Source organism: Urocitellus parryii, chromosome 4 (assembly GCF_045843805.1).
Source record: "Urocitellus parryii isolate mUroPar1 chromosome 4, mUroPar1.hap1, whole genome shotgun sequence".
Taxonomy (NCBI): domain Eukaryota; kingdom Metazoa; phylum Chordata; class Mammalia; order Rodentia; family Sciuridae; genus Urocitellus; species Urocitellus parryii.
This window is the reverse complement of record NC_135534.1, coordinates 204938385-204966365: the sequence shown is the minus strand read 5'-3', so window position 1 is coordinate 204966365 and position 27981 is coordinate 204938385. Positions and strand designations below refer to the sequence as shown.

Genomic DNA, 27981 nt, shown 5'->3' with positions numbered 1-27981 from the left:
TGCTCCTCCGGCCACTCAGGCCTGCTCCTTGTCGGCCCTCCAGAGCCGCTCCTTGACTTCGGGTGGCAGCGTGTTGAACAGGTCCTCCTCCACCACCAGGCCGCTGCGCTTGAGCAGCGGGCACTCGCCCAGCTCCACCGGCAGACACTCTAGCCGGTTGCCCCGTAGCTCGATCTGCGCCAGGTTGGTCAGCTCGCCCACCCTCGAGGGCAGGGACTGCAGCACGTTGTTGCCCAGATGCAGGGCCCGCAGCTTCCGGCACTGGAAGAGCTCCGGGGGGAGCACCTCGATCTGGAGGAAGAGCAGAAGGCCAGAGTGAAGTGTGTGCAGCCAGGACAGGGCCCCCTGGCTTCCTCTCCCTGCGGACACCTTCCCTGATCCCTACTGCAGCTCCCCAGGAGCATGGCACCAGCAGTGTGGCTAACACGTTCCAGTACATTAGTCTCTGCCCTGCAGTCACCTCCTTCATGAATCCTTCCCTGACTTTCTGGGTCTCCTGGCACTCCTGCGCCCCCTTCACAGCACTAATTCTTCCATCTGTCACTCCTGGATGGTGGGCTCTAAAAGGGCAGAGCTGGGTCAGTGTTGTGCTCTAGGAGGCATATGACGCTGGCGGCCACTGCCTGCTCCACCGTGTCTCAGGGCTCTCCAGGAGCGAGGCTGTTGGTGCTGACTGGCTTGAGAACAATTATGAACGCAGCGCAGCATGCTAAGGACATCAGCCCCTGAAATCTGAGACCTGGGGAGGTTCACTGAAACTGACAGGAATCCCAGCGAGGTCACTTCTTTCTGGTCCTGTTTCTTCACGTATCAAGTCTCAGCAAGGACAGGGGTGCCGGAGCCCAGTTCTGGCCATTGGGAACCCCCTCCTCCTGGATCGGCCGCTCCCGCATGCAGCTCACCACAGAGCAGGCTCACTCTGAGCATGGATGCCATGAACTCTGATCCCCAGAGCCACTGCAAACGCGCTTCCCATTGTACTGATGGACTAACGCGGCCCCTGGAGAAACTCACTTGCCCGAGGTTCTGCAGGAGGTGGAAGAGCCAGGACTTGAAGCTGGCTTGACAGCCACACTCTGTTGACTGTCCACACTGATGGCAGAGCTGAGCAAAGGGCAGGGCCAGAGTAGAGCCATGCTGTGCATGCGGGCATGCTCCCTGCCCTTCCGTGCCCAATCAGCTGACAGTGGTCCTCACTGATCTGGTCTAAAGCATCCTCCTTCACAGGAGGGGCTGGAGGCAGGAGCAGGAGACCTGGGTCCCACTTGCAAGTGAGCACAGAGGAGAGGCTGCTCTATCACTCTTCCCATTTTCCTTCTGAGGAGACTGAGGCCTGCAGAGGTGAAGGGCAACTTGTCCGAGGTTGCAGGGCCATAAAGAATCTGAGAGGATGTAGGCCTTGCTTCCTCCCACTCCCACCCCACCCCACCCCACCCCACATTCCTATTCTGTGAAATATGGCTCTCAGTTATGGTGGGCCTCGGTATCCCCATTTGTAAAATGCAGGATCTGGATTAGAAGTGCCTCTCAGCTTGGACATTCTGCGGCTGAGGACCTTTGGCAGTCTGGTATCTCTGGCCACTTGTGGAGGACTCCAGTTCCCAGTGAGCAACTCGGCCTTCTCAGCAAGGCAAGTGTGGGTGGCTGAGCTAAGGCCAGGCCATAAGGGGCACTATGGGGGTCTTTAAGGAGACTCCTGGCCTGAGTACTCACAATTGTCCCTGTTGTGCCCAATGGTCAGAAATGGGTGGGTGGCTTCAAGGACTGGAAGTTAGGGATATGAAGGGCAGAGGGCAAGGGAAGTGGGCTCTGTAGGACCAAGGAACCAGAGCATCCCCAGGGCCCACCTCTGATGATGGTCAGGACAGCGAAATAGGCTCTGCCTAGTCAGTGTGGCTCCAGAGCGCCCTCCCTGAAAGGTCCCCCTTCCAGAAGCCCCTGCCTCCTGCCGCTGCACTCCCCCAGAGCCTCCAGCAAGGAGGAGGTACTTTTAGTAGTTCAGCTCCCCACCACGGCCACACCTGTCCTTTGCACTGTCCCTGATCCCCTGAAGGCTTGAAGTCACTTCTCATCACTCCCAGTCCTACCATTCCTGCCTCCTCAGACACCCCAGTGCCTCCCCCATCAGCGCTGAAATGGCCCCAGGTCTACCTGGTCTTCAGACTCTGCCAGCAGCCTTCAGGGGTGCTCCCTGGCTCCCTGGCTCTACGACCTTCTCAACCAACCACTTGGAGAGATGCTGTCTTAGCCTACATGATCCAGCTCCTGCCCCCTCCCGCTCTACCCTGAACTACCACTAACATGGTTCCCACCCACAGCCCTGCATCTGCTCTCCATCCGCAGACTCCTCATGTACTGGGGGTCACATGCGCTGGCCCGACCTTCCTCTTCTACCATCCAACCCCAAAGCTGGAGGCAGACTCCTGTTCTCTCTTAGTGACCACATCAAGGAACCCTCTTCATCCACAAGCATAGAATAGATGGATTCTTGATCTTTAGGCTGGCATGTCTCAGAAGTCCTAGACCCCTGACACAGGTCACACCTTTGCCTCTCACACAAGGTCCTGTCTCAACAATCTTCCATCTACCAGCCAGTTGAGTGAGACCTCAAGCTGCCCAGGCTCCCTGCCCCACAATCCTACCTCCAAATCTATCCATGTCTCTGTCCCTAGCAATATCGGCCAGTACAAGCCCATCCATTCACAAACCATGCCCCTACCAGGAGCAAGAATAACCTCTTTAGGGGCTGGGACTGCAGCTCAGTGGTAGAGCACATGCACAGCCTGTAAGGCCCTGGGACTGAACCGCAGCACCCAGAAACCTTGTAACCTTGCTAACAGCAAGCAGGCTCACCCTTCTCATCCCTGCCACCAGCGAGAACTCAAGCACTGAACACAAGAGCTGTCATCTCTGCAGACATGGCTTATGGGCCAGACATAAAACCAAGACCCTGAAACTGGAGTGGAAGACAGGAGCTTCCTAGGGGCTGGGGCACAGCCCACCTCTGCCCTCAGGGCAAAGTCCACATTCCAGGGCAGCTGACCTCGCTGCACCTTCCAGTCTGACCTTACTGACTCTCCCTTTCCTCTTCTCCTGACCACCTCCCTCCTTGTCCTTCTGGAGCAGGTGACGTGCCCCTCCCTCCAAAAGGACAGGGATCCACAATCCCTAGCGGAACCCTAGCTATGCTTCATGCCAACTGCCTGGTTCCCTTTGGCACTGGTCATCCCAGCACCCCCTCCCTAGCTGGACTCTAGCAGAGCTCAGCAAACACCTGCCTGTGGAGAGGTACTCATTAGTATGAGTACAGCCTGAGAAAATAGCACCCAAGGGCCCAAGGGGGGCCACACCCACCCCTGCTGCCCCACCAGTCCATAGTGCTCACAGGATCCAGGGAGCCCGAGTAGGAAGGAGTCTGACCCAGGCCTTGGCCTAAAAGGAGAGGCCTGCCTGCCCACCTACTGTTGGCCCAAGAAACCCCTTTTCCCTATAAAGGCCTCTGGCGCTCTAGGAGGTGGGGACAGGACGTGATTAAGCAGTGTGCTAAACTGGGTGTCCAGAGGGTCTCCTTCCTCAGGGACAGCAGGCCTCCGCCAACTCCTTTCCTGAGATGACCTCAGTCAACAGGCATGACACCGACAGAGGAGCCTGATGTGAGGAGATGGGGGTGGGGACTGGGCTCTCACATAAGATGTGAGATGGAAGCCTGGTCAATTCCACGAGCGGCCGATTCCAGGAGCAGGAGGCACACAGTGAGGCACGAATACTGTGCCCTGGGGAAGCCACCTAGTATCCCCTCCTCACATTATGCAAGATGCTGGGTTTCTGATGCTTCCCAAATGTGGCCTCCCACGAGACTCCAATTCTGATCAGCAGGCCTGTGCTTTCCACAATGGTGAAGCACCTGCGTGGACCCTTGCCCTGTATTCTCATACCCTCGAGTCATAATTTGGGGGAGTCATAATTTGGGGGAGGGAGACAGGATCTGTTATGATTCCTATGACACGAGGAGGCAGGCTGGTTTTTAGGAAAAGGCAGGGAAGAGAGGAGGAAGGCTGCTGAGTGGCAGCAGTCTGGGCCAGGAACCCCTGCCACCTGTCTGAGTGATGGTGGAGAAACTGTGCTCCTCCCAGAGCAGGGAGAAGCAGACAGAGGCATTTCAGGGCTCAGCACCCTCTGCCCTTGGTGTCCAAGGACACTGGAGAGATCCTATCAGGAGAACCAGCAGCGCTGGTGGAGAATGGAGTGCTCACCCAGAGCAGCGCAGACACAGCAAGTGTTCAGCAGGCCAGCAAAGGCTGCATTAGGGCCACTGCTGTGACAAGCACAGAGTAGTAAGCAGCAGAAGGGTCTCCCCACCCCGGGCTCAGGCTTCTACCACCACCCACGTCACTGCAAAAATCTCTACCTCAAAGAAGGCCCAGGAAGCCCCACAGTACCCTGCCCTCAATCCTGCTTATCTGTCTCCATCGAGGGACCCCCAAGCCCAAGGGTGGGGTTGTCCTAGCCAGGCAAGGAACTGGAGCAAGGAAGCCACCAGTCCCAAGGGTGTTGCCTCCCATACAGCCAGCTCCCAGAGGTCTGCACAATTTCCTTTTTTTGGAAAGGTGGGTAGTGACAACCATCTAAGCCCAACTCTGAGGTTCACTATCCCTAATGCAGAGGGGAGATGGGTGTGAGGAATACTGGGTGCTGCAGAAACCATCTCAGCCAGGATAGCCACTCAGTTTCTGTCCCAGACTGGTCCCCTGGCTGCCAATCCAGCTGGGGACAAGCTGAGAAGACACCACAAGCTTCAGGCTAAGTTCTGCCTCCTACCACTCGGCCCCATTCACATCCCTTCCTACAAGAAACCCAGCTTGAGGTCACCTTGGGGACACACCCTGCCAGGCCACACCACCTCTCCTGGCAGGAAAACTCTGCATCATTCTATGGCAAAGGCAGGTTTTTTTTCCCAAACCCATAGGTCTGATTCAGCAGGTCTCAGAGGTGGCCTGGGAGTCTGAATCTTAAACAGCTCCCTCCTGGGTGGTTCTGGGAACCATAGGTGAGGACTCCAAACTGAGAAGCACCAATGGTCCTGAGACACTGGGCATTCTGAGCACCCGTCATGGGCCACCCCAGCACACACATGGCACCATGGCCAGGCCACTCACCCGATTGGCCGTGACAGCCAGATTCTGAAGGTTCTGCAGGAGGCCAATGTCGGCGGGGAGAAAGGTCAGATTGTTGTGGCTGAGATCCAGGTAGCGCAGCTTGCGGCAGTAGAAGAGCTGGGTGGGAATTTTCTCAATCTTGTTCCGGTTTAGGTAGAGGCGCTCGAGGTTGGTGAGGTTGCCAATCTGGATGGGGATGTAGGCGATGTGGTTGTACCACAGCTTAAGGCAGGTGAGGCGGTGCAGATGCTGGAAGCTGATGATCTCCTCGATGGTCTTCAGGTTGTTGTCCTTGAGGTCGATCTCCTGCAGGTTGTGGAGGCTGAAGATGGAGTGGGGGATACGCTCCAGGTCACAGCGGATCAGCTCTAGCTCGGTCAGGTTCACCATCTTCTTGAGGCTGTTGAGGACAATGAGCTTGGTGCCCTCGTTATTGATGGACAGCTTCTGCAGGTGCACACCTACGTCCGTGACCACCTGTGGCAGCTTGCTCAGGTTGCTCTTGAGCCGAAGCACCTTGAGGCGCTTTAGCTCCCGCAGCCCATCGATGACGATGTAGCGGTTGTTCTCAGCGCTCAGGTTGCCGGTCAGGTGCAGCTCCTCCAGTGTCTTCAGGCTGTAGATCCACAGCGGGATCTCCTTGATGTCGGTGAACTTGATGTGCAGTGCCCGCAGGTTCTCACGCAGGAAGGCCAGGGCAGGGGCCTCGATCTTGGCTGCTGTGTGGTACAGCCACAGCTCCTTGAGGCCCGTGAGCTGGGCGATGCTGGGTGGGATGGTCACGTCGGGAATCAGCTCCAGCTTCAGGACCTCTAGCTCGACCAGGTCAAACACAGTGTCTGGGATGCCGCTAAGCATGAACAGGTGCAGCTCCAGCTTGTCTTGTGCGTTTTTGGTGAGCCGCTGGCGCAGCTTGTCCAGTGTCCACTCGTTGTTAAGATTCAGCTGCCGAAGCTTGTTCTCACTAACCTCTGAAAGGAAGACAGCGAAGCGCTTCGAGTAGAGCGGGTCATACTGGTCGATGAGGTGCAGCATGAAGGCGAAGTCGTTCTTAACATCTGGAATGTCACTGTAGCTGCTCTCCTCGCGGATCGACTCGAATGAGTACTTCTTAAGGGAGCGGCGCAGCATCCACCACAGTGTGTACATGCAGATGAGGCCGTAGAAGATGACCAGGCTGATATAGAAGGACGCCAGGATCTTGAACAGTGTGGCCAGAGGATGTGCACACCGGTAGGTACGGTAGCCCGTGAGGCTCTCAATGTCCACGGTGCAGTCCACGTCAAACTTGATGTTGTGCACATAGTAGACAGTATAGCAGATGATGAGGATGAACTTGATCACCTTGATGATGGTCTGCCGCATGTAGAGGCGGTAAACGATGTCCCCCTCCTCCACGTGGGTCCGAAACTTCTTCACCTTCTCAAACAGTGCCTTGGCCTGCTCCCCCTCCTTCTTGTCCAGCACGCCCGTCTCCGAGCGGTCCACAATGCCCTGCTCTATCCGTGACTTGGTCCTCTGCAGCATGGGCACAGTGGCCTCCACGTCCTCACTGACTGTTGACGACTTCTTGTCCATGGAACCATTCATCTTGCTGAAGGCAGGCTTGGGGTCACTCTCTTCCACCACTGTCTCTGAAAGGGCCCTTGTAGTCCAAGGCGAATCAAAGCACTTGAGCAAGATAGACACAAAGTGCTCCAGCTTGGAGCTTGTGCGTGGGAACTTAAACCAGAAGTTGCTGCAGGCCAGGAAGATGAGGGTGTGCAGGAGCACGAGGTAGGGGAAGTACTTGGCGAACCAGTGCAGGCGGTTCTCGTAGCAGACGGCGTCCACGTAGTTGTACTGGTGGCGGTCCAGGTCATACTTGATGCCCGTGGGGCCCGTGTCAGGGGTTGGCAAGATTGTAGAGTTGGGGTAGGCGGGCTCTGGGCTGGGGGCTGTCCAGCCCCGGAATGAATCATTGCAGGAATCTTTAGTGACCCACTTACAAGGCAGGCAGATCATCTTGTCCTGGGTGACTTGCAGCGTCCCACCAAAGACAGCAATCATCAGCATGACAATAGAGATGTAGTCAGTGAACACGTCCCACCAGGGCTTCAGGATCCGATATGCTGGTTGTGTGTCCGCAAAGTAGCGCAGCTCCGTCACTGGAATCATGGTTCAACCTGAAAGGGACCCAGGAGGGTCAGGGTAAAAGTATCACCACTGTACAGATTTCTACCTCACATCTACCTGGGAGTCACAGCCTGGCCCTTCCAGAGGTGGCCTCCGTCAGGCCTTCTACAGAAGCTATGTGGTCACTTGTTAGCTGGAAAACTACCATGGGGGGGCAGTCTCTCCATTTCACAGGAAGATGGTAGGCTACAAGGATCACTGCCTGCCTCCTGGTCCCCCTACAATCTATTTGGAGTTCTGAGAATCCCTGTTTGGAGGCCATTCATTTAATAATCAGAGGGGCTTGTTTAAAATTCCCAGGAACTCGAAACCAGCTGCTGGGAAGCAGAAGTGGCCTGAAGAAAGCAAAATGCAGAGGGGGCTTATCAAGAACTCACTTTTTTTTTTTTTTTGGTACCAGGGATTGAACCCAAAGTTGCTTAACCACTGAGCCATGTCCCCATGCAGCCCAGTCTCTAGGGTGTGCAGGGACAGGGAGGCGGCAGAAGGCAAGCAGCCCAGGACCCTGAGTGAGGGAGGTAGCATTTGGGCACTTAACAGAGGTGGCAATGGTCGTAGCAATGCTGAGGGCACTGGGCAAGCCACTCCCATGCAGGCTCTGCGGGCTCCCTCTGATGTCGTAAGGCAGGGCCTCTTTTGCCCCATTATTTGGATGTGGGAGCAAAGGCTCAGGGAAACAGTCACCTGTCCAACGTCACTCTGCTAGTCACCCTATGGCGTGGCAGGTCTGCCTTTCCAGGTGAACTCAGGTCCTCATTGTGGGGACTTGCCCCCTCTTGCCTAGGGCTCAAACACCCAAGTGGTGCCTGACTCAGGCAATGCTCACAGAAACCAGGCCCAGGTGTCCAGCTTCCCCCACTCTGGAACTCCCAGAGCTCAGGTCACCTTGGGGCCAGTAGACACTTCCACCGCCCTGGGTCTCCTGGTGAATCTTGGATTTGTGGGCCAGGGAGCACACCCACCCCACAGGAAGGCCCCAGCCCTCTAATGACCAGCTGGCTCCACACACCACCCACACTCCTAGGAAAGAGGGGACTCTGGGCGGACAAGGGCCTGCTGAGTCACACAGCTGGCCTCCAGCTGAGACAGCCAGTACAGCCCTCCTTCCTGGCTCCCTGAGGCCTCATCCAGGGCAGGCTGAAGACTGGGGACTGGAAGGGAGGAGTGATGAAGAGGAGGGCCCCAGGGCCTGCCCTAAGAGCAGGAAGGAGGCTGGCAGGGACCAACCAGGAGTCGGCATTTATGGCCGGGGGCAGCTTCTGACCAGGCAGGATGTGGCTTTGATACAACAATACTCCCCTCACTTTCTGAGGGGGAGTGGGTATGTCAACTAATGCAGAACATCCAGCCCCCTCTGCCCTGGTGAGATGGAAGTGTGGACAGCTTTAGAGCAGGCAGGGAGGCTGGGGCTCAGGGGTAGGCAGGAAGCAGCCCAGCCATTCCAATCTTTCTGACACCCTCCCCCATCTCAAGGCACACTAGACTCTACTTAGGCCTTGGCTAGGTCCTGTGGGGACAACCAGTGCTCAGGGTATGGTCCCCACCTTAGCATCCTCTGGCAGAGTGAACATGTGTGGTGAGGACAGAGGGTGCACAGGCTGAGAGGCAGGGCCCGGGGCAGCCACAGAGCCAAGAAGGACCAGGCTGGGGGTGGAACAGGCTGGAGGATGCAGAGATGCAGAGGCAGGACCTGGGGCGATCAGAGCCAAGAACCCCCAGGACGGAGGCCAGTGTGGGTCTGACCCAGCAGTGCCTAGGCATGCCCTGCTGCAGTGACACCTAGAGGGGTCACTCCCTGGCTGGACCTGTCCTGCCTCCTCACCTCTGCTGTGCAGCTCTGGACAAGTCGTTGCCCCTCCATGAAGGCATTTTGGAGGAGGCCTAGAAAGAAGGTACCGACACCAAATCTAGGGATTCAGTTCCTAGGGGTGTCAAGGAAAAAAGAGGCACCCCCCATGGAGGCAGCCAGGTGGAGTGGTTCCTGCTGTGTGTCAAGCCAGCACCAAGGTGGGGCCAGGGCTCTGCTGGGAGGCCCCTCACTGGCCTGTGGCTTCAGGTCCTTCCTGTGTATAAGGGACTCACAGGACTCCACCTTCTCATTCCCCAGGCCAGGCCAGATGATCACTGAGCGCAGGAGTCTGCAGCAGACACCGGGTAACTCAACAAATGAGAAGCGCTCCCAGAGAGCGACCAACTGAAGGGAGGCAGGAAGGGGAGCCCAGGAAGGGCGTGGGTCTGGGTGTGGGGAGGAGGGCAGCAGTTTCAGGTAGGTGTGGCCTGGGAGTCAGCCAGGCTCTGGGCCCCTCCTTCTTCCTGCCACGGAAGGCATGGAGTCACAACATGGGGGGTGGGAGGCAGTGAAAGACACACCCAGGAGCCAGGTGTGTAAGATGACTCAACACCTACAGTTAAAGTGGCTCCCCATTCAGAGACTGAGGCTCCCCATTCAGAGACTGAGACTGGGCCCAGCCCAGAATCCTCATAAGCCAAGGGCATCCATTGTTTTTCTCAACTGGTTTTATACTGTGGTGAAATACACATACCATAAATTCCCTATCATACCCACGTTAGTGTCTGGGTCAGTGGCTGGGTAGTGAGCAGGAGGTGGGGAGCAGACAGATGGGGGAATGACACCCACAGGGTGTCAATGAGAAGTGTGTGGAGAGCTCAGGAAGGACATCTAGGAAGGAAAGCCACTAGGGAGGGCTCCCAGACACCTGGGGAAGCGCCAGGCGGGTGGGGCCTGGCACACAGTAGGTGGGCCTTTTCGATGGAATGCAGAAGCTCATTTTGTACTGCAGTGTGGGAAAATGTGAGAGCCAGAATACTAAGGGACATAAGCTCATGATGCCTAGACCCTAGGCCAACATTCCTACACAATGGGGAAGATTCCTCTTCAAGTGAGCTAGACGGAAGCCTAAAATGAATCCTTGTATTTTTAATCAGCATACATTACCTACATGATTGAAAAATAAAACAGGGGGCCAGGCACAGTGGTGCGTGCCTGTAATCCATGTGGAGGCTCTGGAGAACAAGGAACGAGGATTATGAGTTCAAAGCCAGCCTCAGCAACTTAGCGAAGCCCTAAGAACTCAGTGAGACCCTTCTCTAAATAAAAAATATATAAAAGGACTGGGGATGTAGCTCAGTAGTTAAGCACCTCTGGGTTCAATCCCCAGTATCAAAAATAATAACATAGGGGGCTGGGGATGTGGCTCAAGCGGTAGTGCGCTCACCTGGCGTGCATGCGGCCTGGGTTTGATCCTCAGCACCACATACAAACAAAGATGTTGTGTCCGCCGATAAAATAAAAAAATAAATAAATATTAAAATTCTCTCTCTCTCCTCTCTCTCTCCCTCTTTAAAAATAATAATAATAATAATAACATAGGGGGCTCGAGGGTGTAGCTCAGTGGTAGAGCACTTGCTTAGATGTGCCAGGCACTGTGTTCAAATTCTAGCACTGAAAAAAAACAAGTATGTAATGTTAAATAAATATAACCTTATAACTGTAGAACATGAAAAAAAAAAAAAAACAGGGCTCAGGCGTGGAGATCTGATGTTCTTTGTAATTTTGAGCTGGAGGTTTTAGAAGGCAATATGAAGACAGGTCAGGCTAGGTATCTGCTCCAAAGATAGGGGAATTTGGAGAATTCCCTGAATCCTAAATATAGGACAAAGATCAAAGGGTTTAAAATTGGGGCTGGTGAGAAAAGACAATAAAGAAGTGAAGTGTGTCTTGCTGTGCTACTGGCTGCAATCTAGCTGTTTTTCCTATTTCCAGAATAGATTGGTGTTGGATGTCACTGCCCCAGGGTCAGGGATTAACAACAAATGGGAGACTCCCGGACACAACCAGGGGACTGTGGGCAAGAGACCACCAAAAGCAGGAGGGAAGGCTGGGAAGTCTGGAGGACAGGGACCTTTTCAGGGGCATGCCACCTCCCTGGTGTGCAGCAGAGAGTGCAGAAGGTGGAGCAGGGATTGCTAGAGTGCACAGAGCCCTGGGAGGAGAGGGGATGGGAAGGAGGACAGCCAGTTCCTGGGAAAGACTCCAGCACAAAAGTTCAGTCACAGGGACTTTGATCAAAGTGAACAGGAAACCTGGGAAAGCCAGATGTGGTGGTTGGTGATTTGTCAAATATTTACCAGCTGACGGAATGCCACACAGCAACAAGCACACACCAGCTAAAGACACTTGATGACCCTAGGAGAGGTCCACTCTCCTAACTACATCAAGCAGGCAACAAAACCGTGCACGGGGATCCTCTACCACACAACGCACACACTCCACCCAAGCTCTCTTGGAGTGAGGTGAGATGCTCTTTTTTTTTTGGTGGGGGGGGGGGTACCAGGGATTGAATTCAGGAACACTCAATCATTGAGCCACATTCCCAGTCCTATTTCTTTTTTTTTTTAGTTTTACATGGACATAATAACGTTATTTTATTTTTTATGTGGTGCTGATGATCAAACCCAGTGCCTTACACATGCTAGGCAAGTGCTCTACCACTGAGCCACAACCCCAGCACTCCCCAGCCCTTTTTATATTTGGTTTTGAAACAGGGTCTCACTAAGTTGCTTAGAGCCTTGCTAAGTTGCTGAGGCTGGCTTTGAACTTGTGATCCTCCTGCCTCAACAAGCATTCCCCAACAACCTTTAGGATTATAGGCATGCACCATGAGATGCTCTTTACAATGCTTCTCACATCCCAAATTTACCTCTTTTTTTAATTATTATTATAACTACAGGCATATGGTATTCAGGCAATTAAGAAAAAAGTTTTTTTTCTTACTTGTTGATTTTTGTGGTGCTGGGGATGGAACCCAAGGTCTCATGCATGCCAGGCAAGTGCTCCACCACAAAGCCACACCCCAGCCTGAAAAAAGTTAAAAAAAAAAAAATCATGATTTCAAGGGATCAAGAATAGCTAAGATAATTTGAAAAAGTAAGAGGGGAAGAAACACCAGATACTGAAACTTACCAAAAACCTATCAGAATTCAAACAATGTGGTGCTGATGTGGGGACAGATGTGTGGACCCAAAGAACAGAAGAGAGCTTTGAAACCATCCATCACATTTCTGGAAACAGATGTGTCATGTTGGCTGTGCAGATCAGGGGAAAGAAGGGGCATAACGAGCAGTGCCAGCTCTCAGGGGGGAACATGAGAAAGCACAGTCCCAGCTCCTTCCTACCCCAAAATAAATCTCAATGAATTAAAGACCTAAAGCAAAACCTGAGAATGCTGAGGTGCCAGGGATGCAGTTCAGCGGCAGAGCACTTGCCGACTTTGTGTGAGGCCTGGGGTTCCATCCCAGTACTGAAGGGGAAAACAAACAAACAAACAACAGGGCTGGGGATGTGGCTCAAGTGGTAGCGTGCTCGCCTGGCAGGCGTGCGGCCCAGGTTCGATCCTCAGCACCACATACCAACAAAGATGTTGTGTCCGCCGAGAACTAAAAAATAATAAATATTAAAAAAAAAACAACAACAACAACAACAAAAAAAAAAAACTAAAGAAAATGAAAAATCTAAAGGACTATCTTACTTAGTGTAGTAAAGACAGGAAAGAATTTCTTAGCACAAATATGCAATTCCTCATTCGGTGAGGTTGGATTACATAACCCCAACACCACAAATAAACAAATATATCAAACTAAAACATGCACATCAAAGAACATAACAATAAACAGATGGAAAGAAGGGAGGAGGTATTTCCAATGTGTGCATACAAAGAATTAATACCAGTTAACGCCTAGGAACAGACAAAGCAGACTATTCAATGGGAGGAAACAGCAAGACACATGGATAGGCCATTCATAGGGAAAAGTACAAATGGAAATCAGTGCACAGAACGATTCTTCACCTCATTAATGGTCAAGGAACATAAACCGAAACAATCAGATACCCAGACGAGACCATTATATTCCCTCAGTCTGACACAAACACTGAACTCCTAGCTGAAGAGTCAGGACACATAAAGCCTATAGCCCAGCAGTCTGCTGGAGCGAAGCATCCTAGAGAGTCTGCCTTACACACACACACACACACACACACACACACAAAATGAGAACTACCCACAAGGATGCTCAATGGAGTTGTTTATAAAAGCAAAACACCAGCAGCAATCTAAACTCATTGACAGGAGAAAGGCTAAATTGCTCTATTCATATAATGAAATGTTTTGAATCAATTAAAATTATGAACTAGAGCTGCATGTATTAACAGGGACAAACCTCAAAAACAATGCTGAACCAAAACACAAGTCAGAAAACGATATATAATATAAACTTTGTGGGGGTTTGGGGATGGAACCCAGGGGCACTCTAACATTGAACTATATCCTTGGGGACCAGATTTTTAAGTTGCCCAGGCTGGCCTTGAACTTGTGATCCTCCTGCTTCAGTAGCAGGCCATGTGCCACCTGTGCCCAGCATCTTTACACTTTTCTATGTGCTTGAGCTATGACATCATACAATGCTTACCCAAACAATCACCTATTTCTAGCCCCTTATGGCTGATCCTCTCCCAACCCTTGCAGGTGAGAAGGCCCCACAAGCAGCCACAGCCACTATGCTGATCACCAGGGCAGTAGACACAGTTCCTCTGCCAGGCTGCCCACCCTCGCTCTTCTTCTACTCATGAGGCACCCCCTTGCCTGGTCCTGCCATGCCCCCAGGGAAGACGCAGAAGTGCCCAAGAGGCAGGCCAGACAGATCCTTGCTGTAAGGCCACACGGGCATGTGAGAAGAGCAGGACCAGATCCCGCAGAAGGACTGGGGCATCCTTGTTCCTGGAGGGCCAAATGAGGAACCCAGAGAGCCTCCATCCTTCCCTCAGTGGCAAGTGGAAGGGCAAAGAGTAAGGGCTTTGGAGTTGGGGACAAGTGGATTCAAATCCAGCTCCAGCTCCAGCATGAAATAATTCATGACCCCAGATTATTTAGCCCCAAGCCTCTACTTTTGCAACTTTAATAATAATGGTTCTGGGGGCTGGGGATGTGGCTCAAGCGGTAGTGCGCTCGCCTGGCATGCGTGCGGCCCGGGTTCGATCCTCAGCACCACATACAAACAAAGATGTTGTGTCCGCCGAAAACTAACTAAGTAACTAACTAACTAAATAAATAAATATTTAAACACTCTCTCTCTCTGTCTCTCACTCTCACACTCTCTCTAAAAAAATAAAATAAAATAAAAATAATGGTTTTGTATGCAGTGACACAAATGATGTCCAAGATATATTAAGCTAAAAAAATTCCCAGCTGGGCTGGGTTGTGGCTCAGCGGCAGAGCACTTGCCTAGCATGTGCAAACCCCTGGGTTCGATCCTCAGCACCACATAAAATAAACAAATAAAATAAAGATACTGTGTTCAACTACAACTAAAAAATAAAAAATAAATAAAAAATAAAAAATAAAAATTTCCCAGCTACTCAGGAGCTGAGGCAGGAGGATCATGAGTTTGAGACCAGCCTAGGCAATTTAGTAAGTAAGATCCTGTATGAAAATAAAATGAAAAGAGCTGGAGTATAGCTCGGTGGTACAGTTTCGTGAGTTCAATCCCCAGAACAAAAAAAAAAAAAAAAAAAAAAAAAAAAAACAGCTGAGAACACCTAAAATGTATGATCTGAGAAAGCCAGTCACAAAAGGACAAATACTGCAGGATTCTGCAATGAGGTACATAGAGGGTCATTCACAGAGAAGGAAGAAGAGCAGGTCATTCACAGGAAGCAGAAGGCAGGTAGGGAACGGGAAGACAGCATATAGTGGGGACAGAGTTCCTGTTTTGCAAGCTTATAGGTTGTGGAAAAGGATGGTGGTGCACACCTATAAACCCAGCAGCTCCTGAGGCTGAGGCAGGAGGATCTCAAGTTCACAGCCAGCCTCATCAATGGCAAGGTACTAAGCAACTCAGTGAGACCCTGTCTCTAAATAAAATACAAAATAGGGCTGGGGATGTGGCTCAGTGGATGAGTGCCCCTGAGTTCAATTCCTGGTACCCAAAAAAAGAAAAGTGGTGAGAACAACAGGAATGTACATATGGCCACTCCCCGTGCACTGAAACATGGCTAAGATGAGAAGTGCTATGTGCATTTCACCATAATAAAAACAATTAAAAAGAATAGGACTCCATTCTTGTTTTAAAATTCTGTCAGTAAAAATCTCATTACTGAAGTGAAGTTAGCCAATCCCCAAAAAAAAAAAAATGCCGAATGTTTTCTCTGATATAAGGGGTGTGACTCAAAGTGGGGTAGGGAGGGAGAGCAGGGGAGGAGATTACCTCTAGATAGGGAATAGGGGTGGGAGGGGAAGAGAGGGAGAAGGGGAATAACTATGATGGTGGAAGGAGATGGTCATCATTATACAAAATACTTGTTTGAAGATGTGAATTTGGTGTCAACATACCTTATATACAAACAGAGATATGATAAATTGTGGTATAAAGGTATATTAAGAATTGTAATGCAGGGGCTGGGTTGTGGCCCAGAGGTAGAGCGCTCGCTCGCACGTGTGAGACCCTGAGTTTGATCCTCAGCACCACATAAAAATAAATAAACTAAAGATATATATATATATATAAAAGGTTTAGCTGTAAAAAAAAGAATTATAATGCAAAAAAAAATCAATAAGAGAGTTCATATATAATGGCATCATTTGCCGTGAACATACTTTATATACACAGTTATGAAAAATTGTGCTGTGAATGGATAATTATGAATGTAATGCATTCCACTATTGTCATGTATGAAAGAAATAAATTTTTAAAAAATCTCATTACTGTTCATACAGAAAAATCTGGACAGCTATACATAAATTATATGTGGTGAAATCTGTGGGTAGGTAAGATCATAGGGTTATCTATGTTACATATTCTTCTATTATTAAAATATGGCATGTTTGTGAGCAGAAAAAATACTTGGAAGAAATCAGAAGAACTTCTCACCATGTGGTTTATGAGATGTGAGAAAAAGGTCAGTCTGAGCGTCCTGCCCTGCCTTGCCTGCCCTGCCCTGGAGTTGGGGGCCACTCCACAGGTCACTGCATGCTCGCCACATGAGAGCAACACACAGGGCAGGGGAGAGCTCAGACCTCGGAGCTGGACTGAAGTGGCCACTCAAATACCAACTCCAGCACTTCCTCAACAGGGCCACAGAGTCCCAGCCCTAAGATGGGACCATTCCAGCATAAGATGAGTGATTGTGAGAATAAGGAGGAGGGAAAATACTGCATGTCAACTGAACACCTGGCACAGTGAGAGGCTCACTGTGGTTCCACAGCCCCACCTGCCATCACGGAAGAACCCTCCCAGAATTCAGTGGGGATAGAACTAGGTGAGGGCTCAGCCACAGCACCAGTATCTCTGAGAAGAGGCCAGCCTACCCAGAGAGCCCCAGGACCTCTTGGTCTCTTCTTTGCTCAGGATCCCAAGAAAGGACCAAGGGTGGAGAACTGGCCATCTGCTCTCAAAACCAGTCCTTGAGCATCTACCCCAGTTGACACAGTTGATCCCTCTTTTCTTTTCTTTCTTACTATGATGCCCATATTGGTCCAAAGTCCTGAGCTTAAGCGATCCTCCTGCCTTAGTCTACAGAGCTGCTAAGACTACAGGCATCACAGACAGTTTCAATTTCCTTTTGATGCTTCTTACAGAGAAAAGAATAAACAACAACAACAAAAACAACATGTAGTGGGGTAAGTGGAGCATTCCAGTAATCCTGAGACAAAAGGATTGAAAATGAGGCCAGTCTCAGCAATTTAGCAAGACCCTGTCTCAAAAATTAAAAAGTTAAGAACAGGCTGAGGATGTGGCTCAATGGTTAAGTGCCCCTGGGATGAATCCCTAGTACCAAAAAAACAAACAAACAAATGAAAAGGGTTGGAGATGTGGCTCAGTGGCTGTGTGCCCTGGGTTCAAGTCTCAGTACCCAAAACAAACAAACAAACAAAATGCTGCCACGTTTGTCCTCAAGGAGACCACCCAAGCATGTCCCAGACCCCACATGGGCCAGCAGAGATTTGGGCAGCTCCCACACTTGGGAGGCAGTGGGTAGACAGGGCACAGAGAGCCTTTTGTTAAAGCACAAACAGGGCTGAAGGGAAAGCTTCCCAGGCAGGAGGCTGGTGCCCCTCCCCTCGCATAGACAGGACCGTCCCTCCAGTTCTCTCCCAGGAAAGGGCTGTTCCTGAGAGGCCCCAAGAAGACACTGAGTAGCTGGTCCTGTGGGGTGGGGGGCCCTCCAGGCCTGTGAATCTGCTCCAGCCTTGTTCTGCCTCCAATCTGAAAGCCAGGAGCGGGAGGAGAGGTCTCACACTCCTCTGGCACACACAGCCCTCAGCTACCCAAGAACAGAGCACTGCCCTCCAGGCCCCACACTCTCTGGGTAGACCAGGCTGCAGGCTAGGGTGCTTCAGGCTGGGGACCTACCCTGCACAGAAGGGCACACCCTGACTTCCTGGGGAAGTCCGAGGCGAACAAGTGTCAGCTCCAAACTGCTCTCACATTTGGGCTGGGCTTCCCAAACAGGTTCCTCCTCATGCAAACTTGCCAAGGCAGAACCTGCCTTCTGCCTGCTGAAGGGTGACAGGTGAGGAACATCCCCTCAACGTTCCCCCATTAACAACCCAAGCCAGGACACAGGGAGCACCAGGTCCAGCCTAGGCTCAGGGCCTGTCTTTACCCTGTGCAGAGCACTGCCTGAATCTTAGCTCCCACTCTCCTGGCAGACCAGCAAGGTGGCTTCCCTGCTCACCAATATGACCTTGGGAAAGTCACTTTGCCTCACAGGGTCTGGTAAAATGGGCTTACATGTCTACTTCCTGGAGTTATGGTGCAGACTAAACAAAGCAGTTCCTGTAAAGCTTTTGGACTGTGTCTGCCACATAGTCAGACTAATTTTTGCTGATGTTGATATTATTTTGTTTGATGTTTGTTTATTTGAGAGCTTGTGTGGATGTTCTAGCAGGGGAGCACAGCTACTCATATACCCTTACCAAAGAATGGGCCTCCTCTATCTGGGAAGGTCGTCCTCTTTGACATAGCATGCAGCTTTGGGAGGGACGCACAAGGAGCAGTAAGGAAGGAAGGGGACATCCGCCTGGCCAGCCAGATCAGCCGAATGTCTGTTTATTTGAGAGAGGATCCCCCTATGTTGTTCAGACATGTGCACTCAAGCGATCCTCCTGCCTCAGCCGCCTAGGTCACTGGTATACACAAAGACAACACCGCCTTCACAGTGAAATCTGAGATCCAGAAAAGTGAAGTCACCTGCCCTAGGCCACACAGCTGGAAGTTAGTGGGAAGAAATATCCTAGATTTGACATGCAAATGTGCCAAACTACTTCTGAGGCAAGCAGGTGTCCTGGCCTATAGGGGCCCTTAGAGATGCTATTCCTGGGATGAGACTACTTTACCTGAGTGGCACGTGGAAACAAGGTCTTTGCAGGAACCCCCAGCAGGCCACACTCAGATGCCTCTTGCCTTTCAGGTGTTAAAGAAAGGAGCCCAGCATTGGGTCGGGGCCCCTGGGCGCTAAGGGGTCCTGAAGGCAGTTATGACTTGCTATGAACACCAACACTGCCTTCCAAGACCAGCTGTGAAGCATGGGCATAAGCACTCTGGACAGGCTGCAGATGCAGGGTCTGCTGAAGTCCCAGGGAACCAGGCACTGTCCAGCCCCAGGTGGGCCAGGAAAAGGACTGAGGGTCTGGCCAAAGGTGAGCTGTCTGCTATCCCACTCTCAGGAATGTAGGGGAGTTGCCTCCAGGGGGCCAGTTGGGAGATGCAAGATGCCCCTGCAGGGCAAGAGTCCTACTCCATGTTACTTTCACTGCTTAAGGCAGCACATTTGTCATGCTGATGGTCAGAGGGTGCAGGTTTAGCAGGTGGCGTGTGAAAGCTATGGAATTTTACAGCCACTTTTATTCCACTGGAGTGTCACTCCAGGTGTGAGGCAAAGTTGCAGCAGGCAATTTAATTTTGAGGTTTTACGCCTCAAGAGACATTTAGATGTACAGAAACTGCTGCAAGACACAAGATACAGAAGAAATGCTCCAGGAGAGACAGCAGGGAACATTTGTGGCTAGGAGTAATAAGTCCTAGAAACCTCAGTCCCACAAACCTTCAACAAGGGAAGGTTAAGCTCCCTGACTCCTGCACACACACACGCGCGCACACACACACACACACACACACACACACACACACAAACACACAGTCACTAAAAAGCAAATGTCCAATCCCAGTCTTAGGGGAAGTTTAGCCCTGCTCCCCAAAAGGTAGGGGTGTGGGTGGCAGATGACCTCATTCACCAAGGATGGGAACCAGGGCTGGAAGAATGGCCCCTGCCAGCATCCCCACTGCAGCCTGCAGACTATTAGTCTGACCACTCCGGGAGCTTCTGCTAAGTATATTCCTGGTCCAGCCCTCCTGACTCATTCCAGATATCTGGGGGTTGGCTAGGAGACACAGAACTTTAAATAAGGTCCCTGGGTGACTCTGAAAGACCCCGAAAAGCCCAAGACCATACATAAAAAGAAGCAATGTTGGGGAATAGAAGGAGCACAGGCTGCCTAGCCATGCAGACCTGCACTTGAGTCCCAGCTTCGCCATGTACAAGTTGCACACCTTGGGGCCAGAGATCTCATCCCTCTGACCCTTGGTCTCCTTGACTGTCAAATGGTAAAAGTACCTCAAATGCAAGGCTGGAGAAAGGACAAGGTGGGAAGGTGCATGCAGTGACCCTGCACACCACTCAGCACTCATGAAGTGGCACTAAGGATGATCATGGGAGGTGAAGATGTTGCTACTGGAGGGAAGAGAAGTTGGAGACCACCAGCATCATCTATAGGATGCTCTGCCAGGCAGGGCCTTCTGGGAGGGAAACACTGCTGGGGATGACAGGAGGATGAGACACAGGAGAGGGTAGGGCAGGACAGGGAGCCTGAGAAAACTGCCAGGTGAGGCAGACAACAGGGCTTCCAACAAAGACCTCATCCCCAGCTGGATCCTGACAAACTGCAGTCTCCAGATTCCACAGATTGAGGCTGCTGGGCCTGAAAACTCTCCTTGCAGAACCAATCCCAAAGTTATCTATGTCCCCAAAGAGATTCTTTTTTTTTTTTTTGGAGGAGGTATTAGGGATTGAACTTAGGGGCACTCAACCACTGAGCCATATCCCCAGCCCTTTTTTGTATTTTACTTAAGAGACAGGGTCTCACTGAGTTGCTTATCATCTTATGTTGCTGAGGCTGGCTTTGAACTCAAAATCCTCCTGCCTCAGCCTCTCAAGCAGCTGGGATTATAAGCATGCACCACCGTGCCTGGCCCCAAAGAGATTCTTTAGAATCTGGTCCTAGGATGGAACCCCCTCTCCTCACCTGGGCACACTCAGAAATAAAACTAGAAAGGAGCATTCTAACAGGACCAAGACCAAAATAAACCACAAGTAATACAAGGGTAACTGAGTCAGCACCTGCCTGTTTCTGAAGGTCCAGAAAGAGCCAAACTAAGGCATGTGGAACGACTCCCACAACACTCACTGGTGTCCTCAAAACCCCAATCTGGGCTGCACCTTAGGCAGACAAAAAGCCAGTTAGTCAAACCTTCGAGCCCAGACCATGTTGCTCCCTGCAATCTGTCCCTGGCACCCAGGAGGAATTCTGACCTCACAGAAGTAGGACCCACTGCTTCCTGCTCATGGCTGCCCTACAAGAGACTCCACCTCAGGCCTCCCCTCTCCAGGGACAGAGTTCCTCAAAACCAACAGGAAACTCCTACAGGGCAGGGCCCAGCTTTGCTGACCTTGTCCCAATAAACAGGAGAGTGACCAGCACCACACACAAGGCATTCTCCACCTCCCTCTGCTGCTATAAATGCCCAGACAGAAAGCCAGAAGGCCAGCACCACCTAGGGAAGGGCACTGAGGATGGTGGTGCCAGACGCCCCTTCTGCAAGCTAGACTCACCAGCTCTGTCTACCTCTAGTGTCAGAAAGGGGGTCAGTGGTTGCCATTCCAGGAAACAGAAGCAAGCTGCAAATCAGCAGCTTGAGCAGGACCTGATTCTTGTGAAAATCAGCACACAGTAGAAATGGCCGAGGAAGGCTTTACTTCTCTCCTTTTCCACTGCTGAAGATGCAGACCGGGAGAGGCTCATAAAAATCCAAAAAGTAAAGAAACATACAAGCCCATGCCATACTTTAGTTACTACAAAAAAAGCCCTAAGATAACTATTTCTCTTAAAGTTCAGGCTGGGAGGCTGGGGCCTTCCTTCAGGAAACACTGAGGTGGGCATGGAGGCAGGGAGGCTCAGTCAAGAACTAAGGACCTGGCCCAGGACTGCAGGCTCTTGTTCCGAGTCTAGGTCCTTGCCTTCCTCCCAGCGGCTTTGGGCATGCTGCTTCCTCACTCAAGGCTGCCTCCACATCTGTAAAGAGGGGGCAATGGCCACTGTCCAGGCGTCTGCAAATGATCACATGTAATCCCTGGCATGGATGGGATCTGCAAATTGCCCAGCAGTTCCTGCCCACATAGCTATGGCCAGGGATGACTTTTTGGGGACACACATTCTGCTAAGGGTCTTCTCAATGTCAGCACAGCTAACCCTCGAAACTTTCTAAAGGAATTAGGCATTAAGTTTATCCTCTTTTAAAAAGATGAGAAAACTGAGGCTCAGAGAGGTTCAACGACAGCCCCAGCCACTCGGTAGCTGAGAGTCAAGCCCAGGTCTGACTACAGGTCAGATCCTCACAGGCTCCTGCCTTGAGAACTCTTTTCCAAAGCATAGGCCAAGCAACACCAGGCCCTGTGGACATCTATGTGATCAAGTAAGAGTAGGGCTGGTAGGCTGCTGTCAGGGGCAAAGTACTTTTCTCGCATATGTGAAGCCCTGGGTTCCATCCCCAGTTCCCAAAAAGACAAGACAAAAAAAAAAAAAAAAAAGACCCCAACCAAAACAATCAAGTAGGAAACCCACATTGCTGGCTCTGTTTCAGACTCATTCTGCTCAGCTCAATAAAGTCAAGGCTGTGAGAAGTTCCACAACAAGCACAACAAGTCCTTGTTTCTCAGAATTATCTAACCACTGAGACCAAAGAGCCTGGTGTTCCAGGGAATACACCTTGGGAAATATGTCATGTGGCAGCAATGTCAGCAACCACACTGATAAGATGGGGGTGGGGGGAGCAGAGGGTCAGCACACTGGCATTCACAGAGCACAGCAACCAGACACTGCTGAGCTGGCTACTGGGGCAGGAGGAGGGACAGCAGACAATTCTGTCTTCTGCCACCTCTGTCTGGGAATCCCCGGGCCTATAGTGAGGAACCCAAAGGACCATGGAGACGGAGATGCTGCCCTCTGCTCTGGGCTGGGACAGGCAGCTGAGGGAGACTGCCGCGGGCCTTACCCCAAGACTCCTCTGCTATCTGCGCTTCGGCTGGCGGCGCTGAGGCTGGCTCACGTGTGCCTGGGCAGGGTCCTGGCATTCCTCTCGCTCCATGGACGCTGCCTCCCTAGGAGGAAGCGAGAGCTGCTGTGAGCAGGCGTTTGGTCACTATCAGAGCTACCTGCCAATCTGCCAACGTTTCTGGAGAGCCAGGTAGTGCCAAGGTCTGGGCTGGGCTCCGGGGAAGACAGGAACTACCTAGACATGGCGTCTCAGGCACACAACTAGGTCGTCTAAGAAGAAGCCAAGTTAGCAACACCTAGAAGGCCCAGGGCTCTGCTGGGGAGAATCCAGGAGATACACGACACCAGCTAGAGGAGTAGGGTCAGGGGAGGCTTTGTGGAGGACTGCTGGGGAGAGGCTGAGATGGGAGGGGTGGGAAAGGAGCACTCAGGGCAAGAGTCACACCACAGGCCTGACTGCAGGAGAGAAGAGGTGCCATCTACAAAATGCTAGATGCTCCTCCCTACCTAGCTCTATCTTCTGGGGAAGTGTTGAGACAAGAAATACAAGTGGGTAAGATGGGCCAGCAGACTCCAACTCAAACAGAAAGCACAAACATCATCCATCATTCAGAATGCACAGTGCCATCGACCACACACCCAGCACTCTGCTCAGAACTGTTCACAAGTGAACAAGACAGGGTGAAAAGAAGCAGGAAGAAGTGTGGGCACTACTCTAGGCCCAGGGGGTAGCAATGAGGAGGCAGGAACTGGGCATGTGGCCAAAGCATGAGCATGCGTTAGTTCGGGAGCTGAGGAAAGACTCAGGACCTGAAGGCACTAAGGAGGCACTGTGGAACAGTTCAATAGCTTGTGCCAACAAAAATTTGTCACACCTTCTTGGTTCCAGGTGATGTTCTGGGAGTACAGAGGCAAAGGGGGCATCAAACTTCACCTCAAGCAAGATCTAACACTGTGAAGTTTGAGTCACAGCCACAGGGAGAAGCAACAATCCAGTAAGGCCACAGAGGTAACCTTAGCCATCCAGCCATCAAGAGCCACCAAGACACAGAGGCCATCCAGGCCCCTCTGCCAGTCCCACACTCCTCAGCAAGGATGGGGACATGGCTGACAGTGGGAAGGAGAGTCACTTGCCTATGGCAAAGCTGGTACAAGAACCTGGGCCTCTGGACTACCTGATTCTTCTAGTCCCTCCTACCAGGAAGCATTCCCTGACCATCCTGCATCTTCACTCAGCCAACTCCTCCTTCCCTGTGCTCCTTGGTGATATTTCCACTATAATATTGGCCAGTGTCTCCCTGTCTGTCTCCTCCCAGACTGCAGCTCTGAGGAGGCAGGGACCATATTTTCCTAAGGCCAGTTCCGGATAAACGACAGAATGAGTCAGGGATGGAAGGGTAGGATGTGGGGTTCCACGTCCATTCCACTTGAGTCCCCATCAATCTGTCAGGCTGTGCCTCAGTGTCCCCAGGTGAAAAGCAAGACCTACCTCCATTGTCAGGACAGGGATTCAAGAACCAGGCTGATTCTCTCCTTCCAGTTCCTACAGGTGAGGCCCAGACCACAGCAGGCAGCAAACCAAGCCCCTGCCACCTCCCTGAGAGTCCTGACTCACTGGGACATTCCTCAGGCGCCCCAACTGTCCAGAAAGGCTACTCAGTGTTTGCAAAGGAAACTTCTTCCCAGTGGGCATGCCCAAGGCACAGAGGGCAAACCCCATCTGCTGAGTCCCAAGAAGAAGTAACAAACACTACCTGTGCCCCTGCTCTGTGCACTAAGGTGCCAGGAAGAAAGAGGCTCAGCAGACTCCATCCCAAGCAAGGTCTAAGATAGGGAAGCAGGCTGCTCAGACTCAGTAGAAGCATCTCTACAATAGCAGGTCCCCCAGCACAGGTCAGCTATCCTTGCCTCCTTGGGCAGCCTCAGAAAGGGGACCTTCATGGAGGCTACACCCGTGTGACCCAGTCACTGGCCCTGCCCAGAGCCTTGGAACACATGCCCACTCCCCCACCCCCAGCCTCTACACGGGAGTATCACCAATGGCCCACCTCCTGTCTCTTCCAACAGTGTTCACTGCCAGGGGCTAAAGGTACTACTCATAGAAAGGACAGAAGAGGTCCAGGGAACCTTCATCTCTCCAAACCCCTCCTCCACGACTTAGCCCCCAGTTCCCTCCTCCTCACCAAGCTCTCTCCCTGCTCTCCTGTCCTCAAAAGGCACCCCCAGGTTGGGCAGGGGAAGAAGTGCCAGGAGAAGCGTGGCTCACCAGACCCACCCTGTGCTGACAGCCCAGTCCCCTTCAGGAAGAGGCTGCCACACAACCCCCAACCCATGACTCCTTCCCAAAAAAGGCAATAAGTGCCTCAACCCAGGACCAGCTGGGTCTTGGTTCACTCCTGCAGGGAACCAAGGGCAAGGGCCGGCCAACACCGTAGCAGACTCACCAAGAACCCACAACCCCAAGCAATGCTCCCTCTCCCAGGACCAACAGCGCTGCGTCTCTGCCCACCTAGACCCTGGCCAGGCCCCGGCCTCACTAGACGTGGCTCTTCCGACCCGCTGGATGCACCGGGCAGGACAGGGGCCGGGGTCTCAGACCCCGAGCCGGTCATCCCGGGAACCCCAGCCCACACCGGTACCAAGAGCCCAGCCAGGGATCCTGCCCCCAGGTCAGGGCACTGTCCTCTCATGACCAGGAGCAGCGAGCGTCCGAGGGGAGAGGACGCGCCACGAACCCAGCCCAGGACAGCTGCGGGAAGGGGAGCGTGTGCGCAGAGGGCATCGGGGACCGGGGATGACACGGGGACCTGGGGAGCCGGCGGAAACTCTGGGTAAGAGCGCGCAGCGGGCTCGGGGTGCTGGCAGGGGGCTCGCGCGCCGCGGCTCCAGCGAGAGGGTGGGGCCCTGCGTCCCGGGACCTGGACCTCGCAGAGAGGCCCAACCAAGCGGCCGCGGGACGCGGGGTAGACGACCCGGAGGGCAGAGCCCCAGCTGCCCCGAGGGAGGGGGCGGGCGGGGGCGCGTGAGAGTGGGCGTCCCAGGTGACAGCTCTCGCCCCCGGCCCCACGCGACCCACTCACCTGGGCTCGGCGCGCCCGACCCCGCAGCAGGCCACCCCCGCCCTCGCCGTCCAATCCCGCCGCCGGCCGCCGCGATCCTCCGGCGCCTCCTTTTGTTTGTCCCTCACTGCACCACTCAGTCTCCTCCGCCCCGGAAATGACGTCACCGCCAGGCGCGAACGCCGCGCTCAGGGTATCGCCATGTTTATGAAGGAGCTGGGCCTCACAGTCCTCTCTATACCGCGCATGCGCCAAGTTGCTTGCGGGTGTAAGTAGCGGTTCGGGCTCCGCCTACTTAAAGGGACAGGAACTGTTGCAACCTCTGGGATGAGCTGAGAGACTAACGGTGAAGTACTGAAACGGAGGTGAGTAGCCTGTTCTCAGCTAGAGTGACTCGAGGTCGGCGGCGAGTTGGGGAATACTTATTAAGGAATCCGAGCTTGATAGTGCCAGAGCGCTTGATGCGTTGTTCCCGGGGTATGCGGAGTGGCTGCCACCAAAGATTGAGTGGGAACGATTTGTGCGCGCTGTCCGCAGATGCTCGCTCCGCCACTGGAACCAGTCAGAACAGTTACCTCTGCACATTCATCCCCGATCCACCACGTCCTGGCGGGGAACCTGAGTCCCGAGGTTAACAGCGAATTCTGGGTAGAGCTGGAGCTCGAGCCTGGTCCTCGGATGCTCCTAGGTCCTCACATGTTCAGGTTGCCAATAAGGCAAAAGAGTTAAAAAATAATCCATACGCTAGAAAACTGTGCAACCATTAAACGAAAAATAGTTTAATATGCACTACTTTGGAACAACTTCCCAGATACAGTAGGTTGAAAAGGAAGGAGCAGTAAGAATATCCTTGAGTGCTTCCTACCCTTTATGGTTTGTAGGTTTGTTGGTGTCTGCGGGTGTGCGCAGCACCTGTCTGATAAGATGCAGAAGTAGTAGACAACTTGTTACCTCGCACAGGAGAACTGGGGCCCTGATTGCATCCCACCTTGTGTGCATGTGGTTGTGAGATGTCCAAGTTGTTAACTGGTTGCCTCACACAGAACAGGGTCCTGGGTACCTCTGCAAGGGGGAAGCACTTACTACCTTTTGCACAAATTGATTATCCAAAATGAAGTGCTGAGGTCCCCTGTGGAGCCAAGGCCTTGTTTCAGCTCTCTTGCTGGGAGGTCTTGTTTTCCCCTTTTAATACAGGAGGAAAGGGCCCCAGGGAGGGAAGGGAATTTAGCAACCTCAGCCAGGAAGCAGAGAGGCTGGGTTGGAGCACAGGAAGATTTTACTGTAGTGCCAGTCTGTGATCCCTCTGGTCCTGCTCCCTACTGGGAAGCTGCTTTGCTGTCTGTCAGTCATGTGACACCCTGTGGGGCTGGCTCAGGAAGGACATCCAGTAGCTTCTTATTGCCACAAAAGCGGAGCACACGGAGAGACAACCTGGGATAGAGAGGACAGAAGCAAAAGTTGATGACCAGAGCCTAGGATGAAGTCCGAGGCTCGCTGCCCCTTTCCAATCTTGAGACTGTGCACCTGACACCTCCTCTCTGGGCCTCCATGCCCCCACCTGTACAACAAAAAAAAAAAACAGAACTACTATAGCAGACCCTGAATGACACCCCCCAAATCATTCCTTGTCCTTTCACCATATCAGTCCCATTTAACAGAAGGATACTTGAGGCACAGAGAGGTTGAAAACTTGCCCAAAGAAGGTTCCCACAAGACCTCACTCCCTCTTCCCCAGGAGAGGATGTTGGACTCCTTGGTAGCTCCCTCAGCTTCCTGGGATCATCAGCAGGAATGCCTGGGATTACTGTAAAGGGACTTTGAAACTGTTTTTGTTAAAATCAGTGACTTGAATTTGGTACTGTAGACGCAAGATAGGTAACTAAAGGCAAGAGAAAAGCTTGGCATTTCTGCCCTCACTTTGCATCTCTCTCCTTTGCTGCCTAATCTTTGGGTCAGATTCCTGCTCAACTCTGCACATAGACAAGTTGCTCGTCTAACTCTGTTATTCCTTCCCCTTTGAGACTTGAAGGCACCCAGATAAGAATAATTAAGTAAGAATTTTTCAAGATTTGCAAGAACATTAGAATCAACAGATTGCCTGGTGCCAGCTTTTGCAACATCCTTTTCCAGACCCCCAGAGCCATGCCTAGGAAGTTCCAGTCATTTCTATAAACTTGGGAGAACTGC

The 27981-nt window shown here is 52.3% G+C and overlaps 1 protein-coding gene across 4 annotated transcripts; it reads right to left on the bottom strand.

Moving 5' to 3' along the window:
• Positions 1–15: 15 nt before the first annotated feature.
• Lrrc8a (leucine rich repeat containing 8 VRAC subunit A) lies at positions 16–25906 on the bottom strand. Of its 4 annotated transcripts, none has more exons than XM_026386235.2 (5): positions 25816–25906; positions 22734–22839; positions 20803–20901; positions 5157–7321; positions 16–291 (listed from the first exon to the last, which is right to left on the bottom strand). In XM_026386235.2, the coding sequence occupies exons 4-5, from the start codon at positions 7311–7313 to the stop codon at positions 16–18; spliced, it is 2433 nt and encodes an 810-aa protein (XP_026242020.1). In that variant the 5' UTR covers positions 7314–7321; positions 20803–20901; positions 22734–22839; positions 25816–25906. The 4 variants fall into 4 exon arrangements, with proteins under 4 accessions (XP_026242020.1, XP_077653276.1, XP_026242018.1 ...); XM_077797150.1 differs by lacking the exon at positions 20803–20901 and adding an exon at positions 12127–12210; XM_026386233.2 differs by lacking the exon at positions 20803–20901.
• Positions 25907–27981: the final 2075 nt, after the last annotated feature.